At 35.5% G+C, this 22,944-nt stretch overlaps 2 protein-coding genes across 2 annotated transcripts in view; one reads left to right on the plus strand and one right to left on the minus strand.

Moving 5' to 3' along the window:
• The window catches only part of yipf6 (Yip1 domain family, member 6), a 12,732-nt gene extending 5,813 nt beyond the window's left edge, over window positions 1-6,919 (minus strand). Inside the window, exons 1-5 of the mRNA XM_073841107.1 lie at window positions 6,881-6,919; window positions 1,539-1,667; window positions 679-757; window positions 491-533; window positions 286-411 (exon numbers count right to left, since the gene is read on the minus strand). Of these exons, the coding sequence (XP_073697208.1) occupies window positions 286-411; window positions 491-533; window positions 679-757; window positions 1,539-1,667; window positions 6,881-6,913 (410 nt within the window). The 5' untranslated portion in view covers window positions 6,914-6,919. The remainder of the gene's footprint in view (window positions 1-285; window positions 412-490; window positions 534-678; window positions 758-1,538; window positions 1,668-6,880) is intronic.
• A 1,135-nt stretch (window positions 6,920-8,054) lies between these two features.
• Window positions 8,055-22,944, plus strand: part of ophn1 (oligophrenin 1) — a 52,978-nt gene continuing 38,088 nt past the window's right edge. The window contains exons 1-6 of the mRNA XM_073839667.1: window positions 8,055-8,546; window positions 15,232-15,327; window positions 15,570-15,631; window positions 18,098-18,169; window positions 18,829-18,930; window positions 19,015-19,125. Of these exons, the coding sequence (XP_073695768.1) occupies window positions 8,393-8,546; window positions 15,232-15,327; window positions 15,570-15,631; window positions 18,098-18,169; window positions 18,829-18,930; window positions 19,015-19,125 (597 nt within the window). The 5' untranslated portion in view covers window positions 8,055-8,392. The remainder of the gene's footprint in view (window positions 8,547-15,231; window positions 15,328-15,569; window positions 15,632-18,097; window positions 18,170-18,828; window positions 18,931-19,014; window positions 19,126-22,944) is intronic.

Raw genomic sequence — 22,944 nt, forward strand, 5'->3', positions numbered from 1 at the left:
ATCATAACCCCCACTCTGTCTACTCATTGCTCAGTGGCACTAAATGATGCATCTGTTGACTAACTTTTCCAATACTCTGAAAGTGCTTTTTGGCAATAGAACAACTTTCCACCTATAGTTAAAGCTGACAAATAATAGGCAACAGTTTGGTTTGGCTAAGACAATCCTTTTTAATATGCATAATCAGTTACCAACTTCCCAAAATTTAAGGTGCTCTCTATTATGCATGCGAACAAGCTTCTACCGAGCAAATAAATCTAAATGAAAATCGGACTGCTTACTCACATAGTTCCTCCCAGAAGTTTGGAGTTGAGGGTGATGATTACAGAACCGAACCAGATGATCACAAAGACTTCTGCAAACTGTGGTCTGCCATCTTCCTCACTGTCAGCAGAACCACCCTGCAGCATTCTGGCACAGACAAATGTTATAAATATATTATATCTACTGGAGTCATAGTAACAATAGTTCTGACAGCATTATTACTTACAAGGCCAGAGTAACACAGAGGAGGAGAGGTCCCCATAAATCCCCTAAAAACAACACATACATGAACCTTATTAAACAGCTGATGAACATTTAACATTTATAATAATATGCAATAATAAATAGCCCACATATAATCTTTGACTGATAATGTGTCATCAGCTTTTGATGAACTGTAAATGATAGACTCACAGTCTCTGAGTAGTGCAGAGCTTTTCTTGGGGTACATAACATGGACAAACTTCTGTCCAACAGCTCTCAGATCCCTCAGCTGAAACCCACAAACAGAGCAAAAAGACACTCCTTAGACAGAACTATTGCTAAAGGTGCACTGGAGTTACTTTAGCATTATTATATACCACTACGCTATGTATTAACAGTTTGACATATCTTTTTTAATTTCCATCTTCAATGTAGTAATTTTGTTGTGTGCTTTTTCTTTGTGGTTTAGGAATTTTAATACTTTAAATTAAAATTAAAATATTTATTTAATATAATTTCCGAGGCAACATTTTTCATTTTCATTTAGTGCCAGTTTGCTAAAAGTATCTGATATCTATATCTAATTATTATTATTTTATTTTTTTTTGTCTAGTGACACCTTGTTTTGAAATTTTGAACATTCAAATTCGAAATGTTTATTATATTTAAATTGCTAGATATATAATTTGATGTATTTGTTACACTAGGTAAGTGATCAAATATATTTGTCCTAAATTTGTTGTAAAGTCAAAACTTTTTAGTTACTGTATCAAAAAACAGTGGTGAAATTTTGCAAGCCTAAATGCAAAACGTTGCAATTTTTTAAAAATGAAAAAAAAAAAAAAAAAAAAATCAGTGTTTGGTATTGATTTAAGTTTATTTAATATTTATATTTAATTTTACTTCAGATTTATTCTAATTATTTTTAATAGTTTAGTTTAAATTAAAACACTACTGTAATTTTTATACCTTCTAAAAATATTCACATCCAATATTTGAACACAGAAAATGTGCATTATTTATTTATTTACTCCACTATTTTGAACCCTGTAAGGAAAGTTTTTACTTACAATAGTGTCTTTGACCGGTTCATCCAGGGTGGAGAAATCATTGTCTGTGTTCTGTGAGCCCACTGGCACAGATATATCGCCCTCCACTGGAATGTCCTCTGAGATTGAGATGTCAGACAAACCTGCAAACTGTAACAAAAAATGACTGTTTAAATCATTCATGGTAAATCCAGAAACCCAAAACACTTTACATGCAGATCATGTTCATCTACACCAGGGATTTTTAAAAATGTGGTCCACTGGTGGTCCGTAGCTATCCACCTGACATGGAAGTAAGTCTATGGGTGAGCTTTCCGGTTCATTATCCACTATAGGGAAATAACGAGAAGAATAACAGCATGCAGTAAATGGGAAAAATATCAAGCAGCAAATCGAGCTGTTTTGTACTGCTCAAAATAGCTGGATATGGATGAGACCGGAAGCCACACCCATAACATTTACAAATGGCCGTGCCCGCTCTTATGAGGAAGAAAAGGTGGAATAGAGGGTTTGCACTTAGGTCACGGTTTGGTCAGTTACCTAGATGTGCAGCCATATTGGCGATACTCGGATGTAAACAACAGCATTCATTGCACGGTTAATGTACTACTGAATACATTGTTCTGGTAATTTATGCTGTCTTAACCATGGAAAAAAATGTGTGGAAGCTGCTAAATTATATAGAGACGGACTTAGTGAGCAGGAGAGGCCACAATAGTTTGACAAACTAAAGTTAATGGGTGGTAAAAATTAGGGCTGGGTATTGTGACCAATATGGCAATTCGATTCGATTCTTATTTTTATGGTTTCGATTCGATTCGATTCGATATCAATATTTCATTTAAAATTTTAGTTTTGCAGACATGGGATCCATATTTTGATATAAATGCTGGTAACTGGAACTCTCCTACTTCAGTTTATTACTGAAATACACATCTACATTAATAATAGGGTGCACACAGTTGTTTATTTTAAACAACTTTTATTTTAAATGAACACTGTAACAAGAAGTCATAAATATGTGCATCCATTGTACACCATGTAAACAAACTGCAAAATGCACATTACTGTAAAAAAAATAAAAAGACTGTAAATGTGCAACAGTGAAATCTATTAAGAACTTCAAACATGTTTAAGAAATAAAACATTTTTCTAAATTCAAAACGTTCAAAACAGGCCCATCATAAAGCCCTTGTCTGCGTATACAAAACATTCTAACTGTCCATAAAACTAACAGTTCTTAACTACAGCCTAATCATTTTTGATCCCCAGATTTTTCTGCAAAAAAAAAGCAGCTGATCAACATGTTCTGTTCTGATCTAAGGCAGCTCCTTTGCCCTGTGATTAGATCACCAGCAGTTGAGAAAACTTTCTCAGCAGGAGCACTAGTGACACCTTCAGGACGAGAGGTGAATATTCATATCCTCTTACGTGAAGCACGTGCATTAAGAATTCGTTGTGTTAAACTGAAGATCGATTAAAATCGGTGAATCGATATTTTTTACCCAGCCCTAGTAAAAATACATACTAGCAGTGTTAATTAAGATATTAGCTTAATTATTTCACCTATACCTGACCGAAAATGTTAAGAACAAAAACGAATGTTGTCCTGGAAATCCTGGTTCAGTTTGGCCAACCACAAACGCCTTTTGTTCCTCAGACATTCTTCTGCTTGATTTGTTATAACTTTTGGCAGTCTATAGTACTCCAAATGTTTTTCCTTGTCCAATTTACCATTTTCAGCAGCAATAATCAGCTAAATTTGGAGAGGGTGCTTGCTGCAGAGCCATATGGGAGGAGCTGGAGGTAATGGGTGGAGATAGACACCTAACCACATGCTAACCCTAACTCCACCCATTTGTTCACTCAGAGGTGGAGCTGGACATCAAGAGAGGTGGAGCTGGAGGCCATTTGGCTCTGCAGTGAGCAGGGGTCCGTTCTTCCTACCTCGCTTACTACATCCAAGATCAAATGACACATCCAAGATCAAATCATCGCGCTAACTATGAGCTCGCTATTCCGGTTCTCCGAACGCACCTGTTGTTGATGATTAGTATAGCTGGATGAAGTTATTTGAGATCACTGGGTGGCTTAAAAGGGGCTACGTATCGATAGTAGAAACATTGATCGGCAACTCTTTGATTGGTCGGCGAACATGACGAAGGAGCACGCTCAGTATTTTTCTGCAGCAGAGCAAGAACTCTTGATTGAGGGATTTCAGGAATTTCAGAGTTTAATTTATAATAATAATAATAAGTTTAAAACGCAAGGGAAAACTGCAAAGGCTGGAAAAGTAAGGAGAGAGGGCTGGCAAAAAGTAGTGAACAAATTAAATGCGTTAATGCTGCCCATGTTACATGTTTTTCCTTGATATGTTATTTTATTTATATTTTTATTTTTTTATACACAACAGTTCAAAAGTTTGGGGTCAGTAAGACTTGTAATAGTCTTTAAAGAAGTCTCTTATGCTCATCAAGGCTGCATTTATTTGATTAAAAATACAGAAAAAACAGTAATATTGCAAAATGTTTTTACAATATAAAATAATGTTTTTTTTTAATATATATTTTAACATACTTTAAAATAGAATTTATTCCTGTGATGAAAAGCTGAATTTTTATCAGCTGTTACTCCAGTCTTAAGTGTCACATGATTAGGGATGGGTATCGTTAAGGTTTTAACGGTATTACTACTACTATCGATACCACTTATCGATTCGGTACTTTAACGGTACTCTTATCGGTACTTTTTGTTGTGTTTTGAATTAAAAAACCGAAAACAAATTGAGAACAGAAATAACAACACTTTATTTTTTTAAATGTAAAATTAATATCTATAGCTTAGCAAACACCAATGTTTGAGCAAATATCTGTTACACAAACGAAACCAATGATTGTAAAACAAATAAATAAAATTTTCTTGTAATGAATATATAATGATTTAACTACAAATTAATTTTTAGGTAAGCTCTGCTTTATAATTGTAAAAGCAGTACTATAAAGGCATTTCAATGTTTAATATTTAGGCTACTGCTAGTACTGCATAAAAAATATTCTAAATATTTAGCCTATATATAGTGTAACGGTCTGTCCCTTTAAGGCTCGGGTTTCAGGGAATTTCCCTTGCACTGTACTCAAATGTATATGCGGGAGGAATCATCCTCCTAATCGCTTTTGTTGTTTCTTCCTTTTAATAATAACCTCTTTTGTTAATGGCGACTGGCTTCGTGTGGTTATTAACGCACAGTAGGTTACAGTAGGCTATATGTACCTGAATGTGTGTTTATTAAATTATTAACATTATAATACTGCTTTAGAGAGACCTTATGTGATGTTTATGTCGTTATTTTAACAGCATGCATACCTGAGGAGGCGGATGAAGAAGTAGAAGCTATGCAGTCGAAAACTTTGCATTTCTCTATCTGCACATAATGCACTTTGGCTAGATGTTTGGATACATTGCTTGTGTTTCCGCCTTTACAAGCAAAAATCCTGTAGCACTTGTTGCAACGAGCATGTTCACACGGATGAAGTGTAACCATACTTTACTCTACGTTTGACTCTCCGCCATCGTCACTCTATAAGCGCGAGCTCTCTCGTGTTGTGTGCGCGCGAGCTCTGTGTATTGCGGAACAGACTAACTTACATTTCGTGCGTGAGATTGCATATAACGGCAGTACAAGCGAATAAAGAATATTATCGCAAATTACAAAAGGCTGCTCAGGTAAAAGATGCTAGGTAATGTTTATTTAGTAATAATAAATACGACATTTATTATTTTTTTTATTTCTCCAGTACCGACAGCAGAACCGTTAACGTCAGAGCTTATCGATTCTTCTGTCTTTTATAATTTGGCACCGGGACCGATTAAGTACCGGGTTTCGGTACCCATCCCTACACATGATCCTCAGAAATCATTCTAATATCCCCCCCCCCCCCCCCAGGATTCTTTCATGAATAACAAGTTTAAAAAGCACAGTGTTTATTCTATATATATATATAACAATGTAAATTATTTATTATTATTAACTTTTAATAAATTTTTAATTATTAACTTAATACATCCTTGGTGAATAAAATTATTAATTTACTTTACTTTTAATACTTTTCTTTCCCCACGTGAGTCAGTCCGCGTCAGTCGTGCTCTTTAACCAATCAGATGTGACCTTGCCATTTCAACCAATCATAACCCGCCAGGAGCGCAGCCTGAATCCTGTTTACATGAAATAAACCTGCTCCAGAGCAGGTTTAAGCTTGCGCACCTGTTGCTATGACAGCAAGTCCCAGATGAGCTTCGAAGAACCGAGCGATCCAAGATCACGCAAAATCGTCAACAATCAAATCCAGCTAACTTAGTTAGCGACGTACGAAGAACGAGCCCCAGTACTTGGAAATTTGAGAGTTCTGGGGGGTGTTCCATAAACCAAGTTTACCAAATAAGTCAGGCTTATTTCAGTTAGTCTGACTTATTTTGAGCCAAATCAAGTGACAATAAATCAGACTAACTGAAATAAGCCTGACTTATTTGGTAAACTTGGTTTATGGAACATCCCCCTGTTCTGTTCAGTGGCATTGTTTACGCTCAGTGCTGCCAATATGGCCGACTGAGAGGTGTTGAGAAAACAGAATGGGCTGATTGCCTAATTAAACAATAGAGGTAAATAATAAAAAGTAAAATGACCTAAAACCGATTTTATTAAACAAAGATTAAACAGTCAGACAACTTTTTAAAACTTTAGTTAAATTTTGTCCTGAAAAGTGCTCCTGACCTCAGGCTCCCGTTGTCTGGTGTCGTTTGAAATGTACCTGAAGATCTTAGATGTTCGTCACACTCATACTTGAAGGTTTTAAATGATACATTATATATCAGGGACCTACTCATTTTACAATTGCCGAGATATATGTACACAAAATCACATTTTCAGAAACATTCGTAAAGTGATAGCAAGGAATTTTAAACTTTGAACGATCAGACTGAGGCAGAGAGCGAGACAGTGCGTGTCAACAGTTTCAGATGACAGATGTTATTCCACTGCCATTGTTTACATAGTTTGGTAACACCGCACGATAAAACGCGTACTGTCGTTTTCCGTACAAAACGGCAACTCTGTCAATACAGACGTTTGGGCGATGTTTGGGGAAAAAAACGTGTAAGGTAACGTTAGTAAATGTTATTCTGAGCTGAGAAACGACCATCTGCGTTTACATGTATTACCCAAACAAGGCTGTACTGACACATTTACAAGTTCTCAATCTTCCACTCAGGGTAGGCAACCATACAGACGAAAACTAAAAGTCGACTGAAAAGCTGACAACGTGTTTAAAAGGTGTATAAGCGTTTTAAAAGCATGTTTTGTCCCTTACCAGAGGCTTGTTAGACTCCTCTACTTCCGCCATCTTCTCACGGATACGTCACGGATACGTGTGACGTCAAAAACGCCAACATGCCACTAAGCCGATAATGATAATATTATAACAAAAAGGCAACTAAAACCCTGAATGTATGCTGACTTTTTGATGTTTTTTTATTTGGTAATTAATTTGATAATAATGTTTTGAAAAAAAGATTATGTTTATTATTATGTGATCTGCGTATTTATTTTTTATGTTTTATTATTTATTTATTTTCACTCTAAAAAATAAAAAAGGATTATATACATATTGCTATATAATATGCATAAAATAACATATTTGTATAAAATACAATTTACAATTACAATATTTAAACACAGCCTTATTGCTTAATAACATGTCAATAAAGTTCACATATTTTATTAGTAGTCAAGTGGACACGTTAAAGGTTTCGCATGTTCTTAATGTTTACTACTATATAGTAAATCATGTTTAAAAATGCTGAAAATGCTTTTAAATCTGCTTATATGGTGATTCGGAAGAGTGTCGGTCTCTTTAAGAGTCGGAGCTAGTGTGGGTTTAGAAAACAATCTGCGGGTAGAACGGCAACTATCATAAATTTGTGGTATAAAATAGGTGAGGCTTAGTGGCCCGGATGTTGTCTTTAATGGACAAGCACGATGTTTCTACTTAACTAATTATTCTATTTTAACAATTTAACTGTATATTAAATGCAACGGCTATTTATTTTCCCACTGTCATTATTTAATTGTTATGTTTTTGTCTAGATCACTGCTGACGCGCAACTTTAGCGGCACGTCACACGGAAAGTGTTACTTTTCTAAGCGCTGCGTAGGATAGACCAATCACAGTCGTTTATGATTGATGAACACCACTTTATTAATTAACCGTTTCATTGAAATTTCAGAGGCATGTATTTCATGCTCCAATAAATGAAAATAATAGATTTAAATGATTATACTTTTCAGCCTGTGAATGTCTACAATAAAAACAAAAATATCCTTACATTTGAATGCATTAGAATAGAGAATTTCCTTTTGAGAGCCCTCAAGCGCCCCCTACAGGAAGTAAACGGTGTGACTGATTAAAAGAACATTTTTGCTACTTACCAGTGACATTTTGCCGCCCAATGATGTGGGAGTAGTCAGTATGTAGCCCTGCCCGCGTTTGTCAGTCCCTCCGCTCCCAAAACAAGGAAAAGTACAGAAATACAAATACTTTCTTGCTCAGCACTTTTAACATTTTATTTTGACACTCAAATTGCTCGACTGAAATAACAGCACCGCTTGCACACGGAGACAGTCACCACCGGAGCGCTGGATTATTGTTTTTACAACTACATATCATCCAGTATGTCATATATGAGGAACTTTATCGAAACCGATTATTCGAAATCAACTTGATTAATACTGCCAAGTGACCAAAAGGCACGTCTGTCGTGGTTTGTGTACTTTACTGATAACAAAAGGCCGGCTATCTTCATTGATCGGTCAGAGGGTGAGAATGGGGCATCCTCCACTAGAGTTCAGCGACTGTTACTCCGACAGCCCAGATTTCAGAGAGAGATTGAAATGCTACGAACACGAGCTGGAGAAAACCAACAAGTTCCTTAAGGATGTCATCAAAGACGGGAACTATGTGATCAACACGATTAAAGGTAAAATGGGTGTTTTACAACAGCCGCTGGGGGAGGTGGATGGAGGTCACCGCCTTTGCAAACCCGAGAAGACGAATAAAGACATTGCCAAATCAGTGTGTAACTGTGTTTTAACAGTAAGGAATATTTCCTTACATTTGTAGGGCTTTTTGCATTAGCTTTCACTTGCGGGTCCCTGGTTAGTTTTAAAGGGGATTGTGAATTGTAGAGGGGAGGGGAGTGTTCTGGCAGATGGTGAGCAGCTCTTGGAAGATCCCCCTCTCTGAGATGCTGGCAAGCTCTTTAGACGACTGTTGATTTATTTATAGCAGGCACCTTTGGTTTTCCAGATTAGTAAATGAAATTGACCTGGAAAGTTTAGAGATGGCGTGAAAGTGTCAACAAGATGATTGAAAGTGGAGAGAGCCAGTGGTCAGATACTGTAACTATAAACCCTTCTCACTATTCTGCTTATCTTGTAGAAGTCAAGTAAGCCACTTTGCATCTTCGAACTGGAGGAGAGCAGTAGGAGGCTGTAAACCAGCAGTCTGAAGAGCATTCATTTCTATGGCCATACACGCCACAATAGATGTGATGTCTCTCTTCCTTCTTCCTCTTCTGTTGTTTGGTTTATTTCTGAAGTGTTATGAAGCAACAAAATACAAATGGAAAGTTTCCAACGGCCCTGCTCTACCACCACTGTTCCCCTAAACGAGGCCGTTAACGACAGAGGAAATGTCAGTGCAAATAGTGCACTTTAGAAAAAGCTCTTGCTTAATGATGAGAAGCTGAGCTCAGCAGAGCTATATTATAGTAATTATAGATATAGATATAAAAGTAATTATAGCTGTGGGTATCCCAGTGCACAGCTCATATGTGGTCCTTATTATCATTAGGGCTCAGGGAATTGTAAAAGTGTGATTTTCAGGCCTGTTCATGGAAATTAATACATTTTAAAATTCAAATAGTGCATTCTAAAAACTAATACAGTCTTATTAAAATGTTACTGATTTTTTTTTTTTTTTTGCATTTTTATATGGAAGGATTTAACTGATTAAAATATATAAATATAGACTGATCATATGGGACCCTGGACCATGTCAGAAGGGTCCATTTTTTCAAAAAATTGAGATTTATACATTGTCTGAAAGCTGAATAAATAAACTTTTCATTGATGTATGGTTTGTTATGATAGGGCAATGTTTGGCCAAAATACAATTATTTAAATATCTGGAATTTGAGGGTGCAAAAAAAAAAAAAAAATATTGAGAAAAATTACCTTTAAAGTTATTCTTAGCAATGCATATTACTAATCGAAAAATTAAGTTTTGATATATTTATGGTAGGAAATTTACACCATGTGTCTTCATGGAACATGATCTTTACTTAATATCCTAATTATTTTTGGCATAAAAGAAAACAAGAATAATTTTGACCCATACAATGTATTGTTGGCTATTGCTACAAATATTCCTGTGCTACTTACGACTGTTTTTTTGGTCCAGGGTCATATATTAAATGCATAATGGATGTTGCAGTTAATAAAAGTACAGTGAAATTTAAGTTAATAAGTAATTTTTTAATATAACATTATTGTTTATACATTAATGACGAACTAGTAAAAAAAGGAATGGAAATGATTTGTTTAAAAAGAGTGGGAACCCTGTCATTTTCAGATGATTTCTAGACTAGTTTTAGCCGAGTTTTTCCATCTGCATTTCACTTTGGATAGAAGACATGACAGCTGGTCTTCTCTCAGTGATAATATGATGATTCAGCTTTAATTTATCTCCTAGAGTAGAGCTTCTCAGGCTTCCTTCCCTAATTTCAAGGGAAGTCATAAACGCGCTAGTTTTCTAAAAACACGGGAAGGCTGATAGCATTTTTATGTTTTTATTTTGCCTGAGGGACTGTGCAAGATTCTAATTTGACTAACCATAAGCCTCACTTTATACCTCAGAGTGCAACACTCCAAAAGCAGAATGCTGAGCCATTAAGGCAGATTTCCTTATGGATCTGTGCGGAGCACGACTGTTGGTAATTTGATGACTGCAGTCTGCTCTCAGATGCTTCCAGTGTCTTGGAAAGAGCCTTCAGTGCTTCAGTAGTGAAGGAGCCACTGGAGCCCAGCATATATTTTCTCTAGGGGTTCTGCTATTTGAAGTTCTGCAGTTTCTAAAGTCATATGACCTGACTCAGAGGTTTCGATATGCTTACTTCCTGCGTTTATGTAGTTTTGCACTTTTTGAGGAATATCGCGTGTGCTGTGTGGATATGAAACTTAGCACAGGAAGTGTAGCATTTCCTTTTCTCCAACGATGAGGAACCTCTTTGGAGATGTATTGCTCATGTTATGACTAAACAGAGAATATCAACAACATGACAGATTTCCAGAAGGATTCATATTAAGCTTAAACAAATGTGCTTGCCAATTCAGAACGTGAACCAATTGCTGCAGCCCCTGTTGTTTCAAATGCATTAATGACACAAACAACACTTTTTGCCACCTCCCATTTGAACATCATCTGTTTAGTTTTGCAATCTCATTCTGTCATCTGTTTCAACTGCACTGACTGGTTCTTCAGCCAGATCTTGTTGTCTCTAACCAGGATGTGGTTCTTGGCCTTGGCCGTGGTTTAGTAGTTTATAACCTGCAGTACAGTGATTCAAACACTTTGTCAAACACCTATCATGCTTTTCAAGAACACCTGTTACATCAATTCTAGTTTAATGTTGCGAGAGTAAAATAGCTGTCTTTTGAGATCCGTGTGTGTGTTTGTCAGAGGGCTGAACAGGGCGGGTTTTGTGATCTGGTTTGGAGAGTATAGTCCGTCATGCCAGCTCCTCATGCTTTAGACAAACACACTCTTTGTGTCCTTTTCATCAGAGGGGATATAATCGTTTAAGCCATCTCCTCTGTTAGCACCCCTCACTTCACAGAGCGTACAGGCCTACAACGAAAAGCACAGCCATAGATAGAAAGATGGATCAATGGCTCACATGGCTATTATTCTGTAATAGAAGGCTGAAATCAAACAGAGTTTCACTTTTCTGGATGTATCAGAATATTTAAATATTGGAAAACACTGGAACATTATTTTATATTATAAAAGTGATAGAGGATATACTATGTGCAAATAGCAATTGATGCACTCTAATAGATGCTATTTACACTGAGTGAAAATAACAGTTTTTCTTAGCGACAGATGCTATTTACACTGAGTGAAAATAACAGTTTTTTCTTAGCAATATTACATTTACACTAAGTGCAAATAATAATAGACGCTATTTACACTAAGTGCAAATAGAAATGGATTGTATTTACACTAAGTTAAAACAGCAGTATTTTCTTAGTGATATGCTTTTTACACTAAGTGCAAATAGCTATAGATTCTATTTACACTATGTTAAAATAACAGGTAATCTGCTAGTTATACCACTTATTGCAAATAGTGGCAATTAATGGCACCTCAGTATTGTAGTACATTCTAAAACAGTATGCAATAATATGTATTGAGTGCAAATTATCATTTTAATTCAAATGATTAAATGGATGCCACCTTATTGGGACAATAAATTCCTCCCTACCTTTTCCTTAACCCTACCCGATACTTTATTTTTTTTTAGCTTTAAAAAAATGTTTGGCAAAAGGTGGATTCGAACTCGGTCGTTTGCATCAAAAATATAACAGCACGCGGTTTACCACCTACGCCACTGGAGCCATTTTTTGTTAATCGTCTTTTGTAGCGTTGACTGACCCAATCACATGTTGGTGGGTGGAGATTTCTGCCACCAGATAGGCTCTGCTCACAAAAAACATCATCACTGTTTGCAAACACCGAATTGGTCTATTTGCATTTAGTCATTATGGGTAAATACTGTGCAGTCATTAAATAAATATATTTAAACAGTTTCTGTTAACATAATTTAACATAAGCAGCCTAATAACATAATTTAAATTATCAATTAAATTTAAAATGAATTTTCAGCCTTTACTCTTGTGTCACATCATGATCCTTAAAGGTGCCATAGAATGGAAAACTGTGTTTACCTTGGCATAGTTGAATAATAACAGTTCAGTACATGGACATGACATACCATGAGTCTCAAATACCATCGTTTCCTCCTTCTTATATAATTCTGGTGTTTGCAAAAGACCACCGAAAAATAGGTCAATTCCAACATAACACCGACTGTTACGCAATAGGCCCGGGATCGTTAATAGTTACGCCCCCCAACATTTACATAGCCCAATCATCAGTACCGTCAGTACATCAATAAAATAAGGCGAGCTACTGAAGGGACATGGTTAGCTTAATGCTAGCGCTAGCCTGTTACATTGCAGTACATAAGATTTCACTTACCACATAAACAGAGTAAGGAGAGATGACTGCACTGATGATGGCGAATGATTTACAGATCCTGAGCATCACTAAAGCATCAAAACTTGTGTGGTAAGTCCTTCTTCCGTTATACTACTTCGCTGCAGTATAAGGTTACACAGAGCACATGCGATCACTATAGAGAGAGTAAAATGTCGGCGATTCAAAACGGCAGATTCAACAAACCGCATATTAAAAGCGGCTAGAGTTAAATAAAGCGGCCGTAATTAAATATATAGTTCCGCCATGTGTTTCCTTACAGCTGTGTGAGAGCGAGCAGCTCTGTGAGACAGCCAATTAGAGCAGAGCTCCTTATTATTATGCAGGAACCTTCCAAATAAGGCAATAACAGAGCATAACAGAGCAAGTGGATGCTGCACACTGGTGGTGGTTGAGGAGAGTTCCCCCATATGATTGTAAAGCGCTTTGGGTGTACGGCAATACACAATGAAAGCGCTATATAAATCCATCATTCATTCATTCATTCATTCATTCATTCATTTCATTCTAGGGACAAATCCTTGGGTTGTAAATGGACCTGTAAAACCGTTTCTGGAGATTTTTTGGCCTTTTCTATGCCATATACCTTCTATGTAGATGTCAGAGAACAATTTAAAATATTGTTTCAATGCATTCTATGGCACCTTTAAGAAATCATTCTGATTAACGTTTCTTAATTCTGTTAATGTTAAAAACTGTTGTGCCGCCTAATATTTTTGTGGAAACTGTCAAAAGAAAGTTATAATATTATTTATTTTTTATTTTATTTTTTTTTTTTTCAAATATATGCTGTTCTTTGTTTATCAGAGAATACTGCAAAAGCTGTTTTTCCATCATGTGACACTGAAGACTGGAGTAGTAGCTATTGATAATTCAGCTTTGCCGTCACAGGAATGAATTACAAATGAAAATAAAATACTATAGAAAACTTTCATGTGATTTTTTTTTACTGTATTTTTGATCTAGTGAATGAGGCCTTTGTGATCTTTTTTTTTTTTTTTGTTAAACATTGACAACTCATGATCCGTGGAGTTGGAGATCTGCTAAGATCCCACTACTGTTTTATTTTTATAGGCCAATGATCAAAACTTCTAAACCTTTGGTTGGCTTAGGAGAATATCCCAGTGATTACAGTACTGTGAAATGCTTTGGATAAATGCATCTGACAGTGGCCTGTCTTGCTCTGTGTGTGTGTGTGTGTGTGTACCTGGTATTCATCACGTTGTGGGGACCAAATGTCCCCACAAGGATAGGAATACCAGTAGACAGGGGCGCCGCTAAGGGGGGGTAAGTTAGGACGATTCTAAGGGCCCATGCCCTTTAGGGGCCCCCAGAGATCTACTTTGCTGTGGTGGGGGGGCCCAAACTCATATTTTGTCATAGGGCCCAAAATTGCAAGCGGCACCCCTGCCAGTAGATTTTGACCTTGTGGGGACATTTCTCAGGTCCCCATGAGGAAACAGGCTTATAAATCATGCACAATGAGTTTTTTTGATGAAGTAAAAGTGTGCACAATCTCCTGTGAGGGCTAGGTTTAGGTGTAGGGTAGGTGTAGGGCGATAGAAAGTACGGTTTGTACAGTATAAAAACCATTACGCCTATGGAATGTCCCCATAAAACATGTAAACCCAACATGTGTGTGTGTGTGTGTGTGTGTGTGTGTGTTCTGGCACCGAACCTGTGTAGAGAGTTTGAGACATAATTCCATCCTCACTGAGCCCCACAACATCTGATTTCACTTAGAAATAAAGCAGCTTTTCTATTTCTCAGAGGTTCAGTAATTAATGGCTTCATATGTTAAGTGGCCAGCAACCAAGCAACGTGGTGAAAGGTTGTTTGCGTTTGAATTTCCTGGCCGTGGTTGTCTTTCTGTTTTTAGTGAAACTGTGAGAGTTGATATACAGAGTGTTTTATTGGGGATGGGCTGAAGCCAGAGACAGTATAAGGTGTTGTCCCTCAACACAAATGTCCTTGTCAATTAATGGAGCAAATTGCCTTATTAATAGAGGCAGTGCTTGTTTGTTTACTCTGGACCATGCATGCACATTAGCCGGGGAGCATGATTTAAGCCACAAAAGCAACATTTAAGATCCGTAATTGCCAAAATTCCAGTTACTTTCATAGAAAATAGTTGCCCTGGCATGTGGACAGACCGAGTGGACTGGCTGTAAAGCTGCTAGCATGTGCAACCCATATGTTCAATCAGGCAATGTTTTCCTATTGATGTTCTTCATAGTAGCAATTTATTCTGACCATGTAACAAAATCTACAGAGACTAATATGGATTTTTGATTGTTTTTCCTATAATTTGATGTTATTTCCAGAGTACTCACTAGCAGTGCAGAAGTTCTCTCAGACCCTTCAGTCATTCCAGTTTGATTTCATCGGTGACACTCTGACCGATGATGAGATGAACATTGGTGAGTCAACACCAGGTTTTAACCTAATTATAGCGGTGCTCATTAGCAAGTCCATTTCGTTTATGTGATGTATTTGCTGTTTTATTTTATTACCATAATTATTTCACTTCTGTTCCGCTGAGTTTGTATGTGTAATGAGTGTGTTGCACTGTGCCTACATGTTTGTGTCAATCTCTGGAGGTAGTTTTTGTGCATGTATTTGAGTTTCATTTGTATGTGACCACATGTGTTTACCTTCACAGCTGAGTCATTTCGAGAGTTTGCTGGTTTGCTGCAGGACGTGGAAGAGGGTCGAATGATGCTGGTTGGTGGTGTACATTTCTTTCCATGCCCTTATAAAACACTGTCAATCATAATCTAAACTCATAAAACAATAGCTCTTAAGATTCTCAGATATGTCAATCATTAACATTCCCCAAGATTAGCCTTCTTGTGCTGCGGGCCAGTTTAACATGCCGTGGTTCATTTTAGTGACATTTGTTTGTGCTGTAAATCTTATACTCCATCTTTAGAATTCAAGCTTGATTAAAATCTGTTGTAAGCAAGTATAACAGGAAACTCCAGATTCAGCCAAAAGGTCCTTCCTTCCACAAATGTGTAGGACACATGCTTAAGTAATCATTTTATAAGAACAATACTCATGCACATTCATAATCCAGTAAAGTGTATGACAAGACTGAAGGGTCATTCTGTGTCAACTCAACCAGAGGTCCCCCGCTCAAATTTTTGATTTTGCTAATATTTATTCTGAAGAAAGATAGACATATATAGTGATGTAAGCCAGAATATTAAATATAAAGCTGTAAAAATGAACAAAATCCTCTTTTCCAAATATGCCTGAAACTGATTCAAATATAGAATCTTATGAATAGACTACAGAAAGCAAAATAATGTGCCTCAACTTGACCATTTCAGTGCACTTTTAGCACAATCTAGACATCAAGCCTCATTGATATTCCCATATCTCTGGGACTGAATGATATAGGGTCTTGAAAATGAATATTCCAAAAGAAAAGTTGATGAAGAACTAGAATCATATTGTGATATCTTTAATACTTTATAGTTATAGGCACTCAAACTTTGGAAAAAGAATATTTATGGCACTCAGACTGGTATGTTCAATGCAGTTTTCTTGACAGAAAGAAACAAGGTACATGTCTAGTTTTAACATTATTTGTTCTTCAGACCATTTCTTTTAAAAGTAAATAAGTATCGTATTTTTTCAAACTGACCCACATTTGGTTTTTGACCACTAAAAATATGTACATTTTAATGATTTACTCCTGGAACCATATTGAAATTCCAATATCTCTGGAACCGAATCTCATAGGGCATTAACAATAAAGAATCAAAAAGGAAAGTTTATTAAGACCCAATATCTTCAAATATCTATAATACTTCTTGAGTTACAGGCATGCAAACTTTAGAGAAAAACTTGAAAAGTGCTGTTTCCCCATTTTTGAATGGTCACCATTGGCACATAATGCAACAAAGATTGCTAAAGTCAACAGATTTTACTAATAGAACAACTAATCTCTGATGCTGCCATCTAGTAATCAAGTAATTTTTACCCCCTGTAAGTGGACTCTAAATCTAAGGTGAAAATTGCCATTTGTACCTCCCTCTATAAAATAGCGGATTACTCAGTAAATATTCATCCATGACATTTAATATTTTGGCTTTCATCCCTATACATGTCTATATTTTCTCAGAAAAAATATTAGCAAAATCTAAAATTTGAACCGGGGAAGTTTTATGCATTCCCAGAAGTTCCACATCTATGAGGGGAAATTCCCAAACAATTGTTTCCTATATATAATACAGATCAGAGTTAATTCATAGACATGAACAAAGCCAATCAACAATTTTGTGTTTCTATATGTGGTTACACATACATTACAGTTCAAACTTTGGATTTTATTTTATATTTTATATACATTTTATACAAATGTCTTTAATGTCACTTTAATTGAGTATTAATTATTAATACCTTAAAAATACTGACACCAAACATTTAAATGGTAATGTAGAAAGGAATATTTTCTACATTATGCCAAAGTTTACTCCACTGGCTCTTAATGCATTGTTTTTTCTTCTGGAGCATCAGTGAGCGTTTAAATCTAATAGTTGCATATGAGTCCCTCAGTTGTCCTTACTGTGAAAAGATGGATCTTAAAATTTTAAAGTCATTGTTGGAAAGGGTTCAAGAACAAAAAAAATTTGTGGGACCTGAAGGACTTTTCTGAAGAACAGCAGACAGTTTAACTGTTCAGGACAAACAAGGGACTCATGAACAACTGTCACAAAAAAGCTGTACATCATTTGGGTAACAACACAGTATTAAGAATCAAGTGTATGTAAACTTTTGAACAGGGTCATTTTTTATAAATTTAACTAATTTAAAAATAAACTAAATAAACAATAACATACAGTTTGTATGATCCTTCTTATTTTGGTAAAATAATAAAAATTGAGCAGATTCTGCAAGGTGTATGTGTATAATATATAATAAAATAATTTTATATAATATATAAAATGCAAAATTTCTTAATTCATCTGCCATTGACCAGTGTGAAAAAGTTTTTGAACCCTGCTATTTGCGCTCTACCTATTGTGTCTAGCAGACATTCATCTGTTCAACTGTGACAGCTTTTGACCTCTGACCCAAAAAATAATGAACTAGAGCAGGGACAAGACTTTCTATTACAGATACAGTAAAAGACTTTAGGAAGAAAACAGAGTTGTACTCACCCGTATTTTTCTCTTGCAGGTCCAGAATGCCTGTGACTTGCTTATAAAACCTTTGGAAAAGTTTAGGAAAGAGCAGATTGGGGTTACGAAAGTGAGTGTTTATTATATATTTTGACACCGTAAGAACACACCACATTACCACGTATGTGTGAGCATACTCTTCATTTCCGACCTCTACTTCCTGTCTCAGAGCAAAGCGTTCAACATATCAATACACGCATGGGCTGAGTGTTTGTGTAAGCTTGCATTTAAATGTGAATTAAGTTTGAATCATACCCACACACACACACACACACACACACACACACACACAAACAACTAGACTGGAATATGTGTCTGCAACTGGAGCATCTATGGAAAAACTATTCATTTTATAGAGACTGAGAAAGAGTTAAAGAGCCATCATGATTCTAGAAGGAAAAAAAAATGACACGTGGAAAGTTTCAAAATTCCAAAGACTTTTCACCGGATTAGACTCTTTCCACGGCAGCATGCTTTAGTTAACATTACTAGAGTATCAGTTTCCTTTCTGCAGTGTTTGACTGTGGCTTCTCAGAGGTTATTGGTTGAAGTTGTTGGTTGTAAGGAACCAGTTACAAGCCTGCAAAACATTTATAAGAACAGTTTCTGTTTTTTGTTTGTTTTTATTTTATTTCTTTATTAAAAATGGGTTTGGCAAACTTGACTACTTCAACTCCAGTCATTTTCTCAGTTTCAGGTTATTTGTTTGCTTGTGTGCTTGTGTTTCAGGAAAGACGAAAGAAGTTTGAGAAGGAGAGTGAGAAGTATTACTCTCAGTTGGACAAACATATTAACCTCTCCTCAAAGAAAAAAGAGACACAGCTACAAGAGGTACATTTGTAAAGTACAGTAAAACAAGAAAAAAGCCCCCAAATATTATAATCTTTATTTTTGTGTGTTCATGTATGTTTATAGGCCGATGAACAGTTGGACAAGGAGCGTCAGGCATTTTACGAGTCGTCTGTTGAATATGTGTACCAGATCCAGCAGGTTCAGGACAGGAAGAAATTTGATGTTGTGGAGCCTGTACGTGAGAACTTCCTTTTCCTCTAGCACATAGTCTTAATGCTTTGTAGTAACAAATGGTTTATTGTGTGTACAAAAACGGATAAAAAAACAACAACTGTAACATACATTTAGGGATTAAAGTTCTCAGTCGCTACGATGGATTTCTGTTAACTGCAGCGAGTCTTCGACGGATTTCCGTCAATTAGAAAAAATGACAGGAGAAGAAACATATAGCGCATTGTTGTTGTTCTGGCGGCACACCAAAATTATAATTAAAATGCTTTTTAAGTATTCTCTATTTAAAGTAAAAGAGAGACTCACTCCTGCGCTCTCTTAGACCATTTTTTGTGCGCCCACAGATCGCGATAAGGAGAGTGACAGCTTTTAATAACTGCAAATGTAATACTGATTTAAAACAACAGTTCAATAAACAAGAAGTTAAAAATCTAAGTGACTTGAGTTGTCTGACTAAAACACTACTGCCTGATTTCATCAACAAAAATAATTCCAAATAAAGTAACAGCTCAGCCGCTGTACATTTCTAAAAGCAAACACATCTGTGTTTCATTCATGAATGAAAGTGCGTTTTGAACGAATCTAGTGATTCATGATTATCCATTCATAAAGACAGTGCCTTGTCCAAATATATAGCTATTGGTCTTTATAATTCTTTATAATGCACGTTTATAAGAAAATAAATAAAACAAACAGACAAAAAAACAAACAAAAAGTTGAAAACACTCTTCCTGAAAAACGTTTATTGCTTTTCTCGTTGTCACAAATGACATATATACACACACAATGTCATAAATTTCTTTAAATTAAAAAACATACAAATTTGCAATAGGCATAGGGATATACCGGTATCAATTTTCATGTTGCGACGAATTGATGATGCTTTTATCAAGGTATACTGTATTATTACGATATTGAAATTTATTTGCAAAAACTGGTGTCGTAATACTGTATAACAGGTTTAATAACTATTTTCTTATAACAAAAATAACTGATAATTTAAATACAATAAAGAAATACACAAATTATAAAGTTAAAATATAGGGCTGCAACAACGAATCGATAAAATCGATAAAAATCGATTACTAAAAGCGTTGGCAACGAATTTCATAATCGATTCGTTGTGTCGCGCGACGCAGAGACATTTGGTTGTTATTATATATATAAAAAAAAAATTGAGCGCAGAGCGGAGTGGACACATTCGGTCTCTCTCCCGCACTGATGCCAGCAGAGTTCGGCACCTCATAAGCTGTGTTTCCATCCAAAAATGCGAATTTAACTTATGCGCAAAACTGGAACATTTGAGCATAAAGCACCGTTTCTACATTATATATATATATGCTGCCCCGTACTTTCACAGCAGCCAATGCTCGATCGCAAAACAGCTGCTGTACGGGTCGTTGGATAGTGGAGATGGAGAAAACTACTTCTATAGTTTTTGTAACACTGTCTGTCTGTATAATGTGTCGAAAACATACCACAACCGTAAGGAGAAAGAGGAGCTCTGCTGAGGTGAAATCGTCTCAGTTTTGAATAGGGCTGTGACGGTGGCACGTTGTTTTTTTATATATAGCCTACACTTCAGTCAGCGAACAAGCAGCCTAAAAACGCTAAAATAAATCAAAGAAATAATATATTTAATTAAGAAAGTAGCCTAAGAGTATTAAATAGGCTATTAAACAAACATTCCTTGTAAAGATGTCCGACAGCTCATCAATTTTTGGCCGACTGAATTTCCAGTCCGACTGTCTTTTTTTCTCTTTCTCTTCCTCATTACACAGCTGCTGTTTTTAATAGCAAAGTGATTACATTTATTTTCGTTCCTTTAGTTTATAAAGTTAATTTAGAGATATATTTGGAACACTTTTTGTTTGTTAAATTCAAGTTTTTGTTTTTTAAAGTTATACCTAGCAAACAGCGGCAGACAGATCAAAAGCCTGCTTAATTCATCGCGATTTAAATTAAAATCCATTGATATAAAAAACTTAAAACATATCACAATATTAGTTTAATCATTCAATCAAGATAATTCCAAAGTTTGTGCGGACAGAAGCGCGCTTTGCAGGACATGGAGACGCCAATGCAATGTGGAATTTCTTTTTTGCTCATAAAGGTAAGAGTAATTTACCACCCGGGCCGGAACTGTAAAGGGTCTACCTTAGTTTGTGTGTACTAACAGTATCAACAAAATGTGCTCTTAAAGAAAACAAACAGAATACGCTTGATATCTTTGGTTTAAACAGGAGCGCTTCACAATAGTTAACCGAAACCCAGGTAATTGCCTCACAAACACAATATCTATAGAAAGCTTTAAATTATTATTTTACTATAAAACGAAATAATTAAAATCGAAAACAAAACTCTTTCATTAGCTATCCATAAAGATGCATTAGGCATTAATGAGCAGATGGCAGAATCGTCAATTTCATCTTTGCAACACTGAATCAGAAAATACTAGTTTATTAATAAGTAATTCGAATATTTTCTTAATTTTTGCCTTGACACATTCATGGTAATTACTTTTGCTGGGGCTTTGAGGCCAGTTTTGCGTGCATTTGAATGCGGAACTCTTCCAGCTGGTCGCTGCTGATGGCAGGACACTAAACACCGCCATGGCAGAATGAATGTAGCAGAAAGTTAGTCAAGTTATCCCGTTCCAGCGTGCAAAGTCACATGACTTTTTTAATGCGCACTGAGGAATTTAATTTGAGAGGCTTCTTGATGGGAAATGCAGCATGTACACCACAGCAATCCGCTGTCTTGACGGATAGTAATTTTAGTTTATTTAGTCTATATATTTGGCAGATGTAAAGCATACATGTGTATGTTTTTTGTGTTAGTCCATTTTTATTTTATTATTATTATTATAACAGTTCAAGGAGCAACATGTTTGTGCACTTTCTAAAGATTTTAGTTCTGTTTTTGAATAAAGGGTTGTAAATCCCTTGTTTTTTTTTAATTTATCCGATTCATCGATTAATCGAAAAAATAATCGACAGATTAATCGATTATTAAAATAATCGTTAGTTGCAGCCCTATTAAAATATTTACACAGATTAAAGTGCAAAAGAATTATAAAGACCAATAGCTATCACTTTACAGAAAGATCTTATAGTTAACCTTAGAAAATGCATTAATATTCACAATGAGCAATAGCTACATTTGCTACATAAGTTTTTAATTATCATAATTATAAGTTATTAATTATTATTTATTCTCTGTTAAAAATACAACTCTTAGTTCACGTTAGTTCATTAAATAACACAGTTACAACTTCTGAATTTAAGAATTTGTTATTAAATATTGGATTACCTAAGATTAATGTTTTGAAGAATGTTTCAATGGCAGTTTATGGTAACTAATGAATTAACTAATGAAGCCCTAATGTAAGGTTTGACCAAACAACAATAAATCGAAACACTTTTAAACAATATCTATGGCATGTTGTAATTCAGATGTAAAAAATTTGAAAAAGAAAAAGCCTATTTAGTCTAAATATTTATGTATTTTGCGCTGTGATGAACACCGTAGCAAGTTTAAATAATTTAAACACTTTCCAGAAACTCAAAGCTGTTTTGTTTACCTGCTGGCAGATTTAGTTTTATTTCAGGTATTTATATCATTTAATATTTCTGTATTCAAAATGTAATATTTAAAGCATTAATCTCAAAATAAATGTATTAATTTATTTGCAATCATGCCACCTAATAATTTTAGTTATTTATATAATTGAATATTTCTAAATTCAAAATTTTATATTTAAAACAAATCTCAACATGAATTTATTAATATATTTGCACTCATGCCACCTCGGAGCCTCTT

This window comes from Garra rufa, chromosome 5, assembly GCF_049309525.1.
Source record: "Garra rufa chromosome 5, GarRuf1.0, whole genome shotgun sequence".
NCBI lineage: Eukaryota > Metazoa > Chordata > Actinopteri > Cypriniformes > Cyprinidae > Garra > Garra rufa.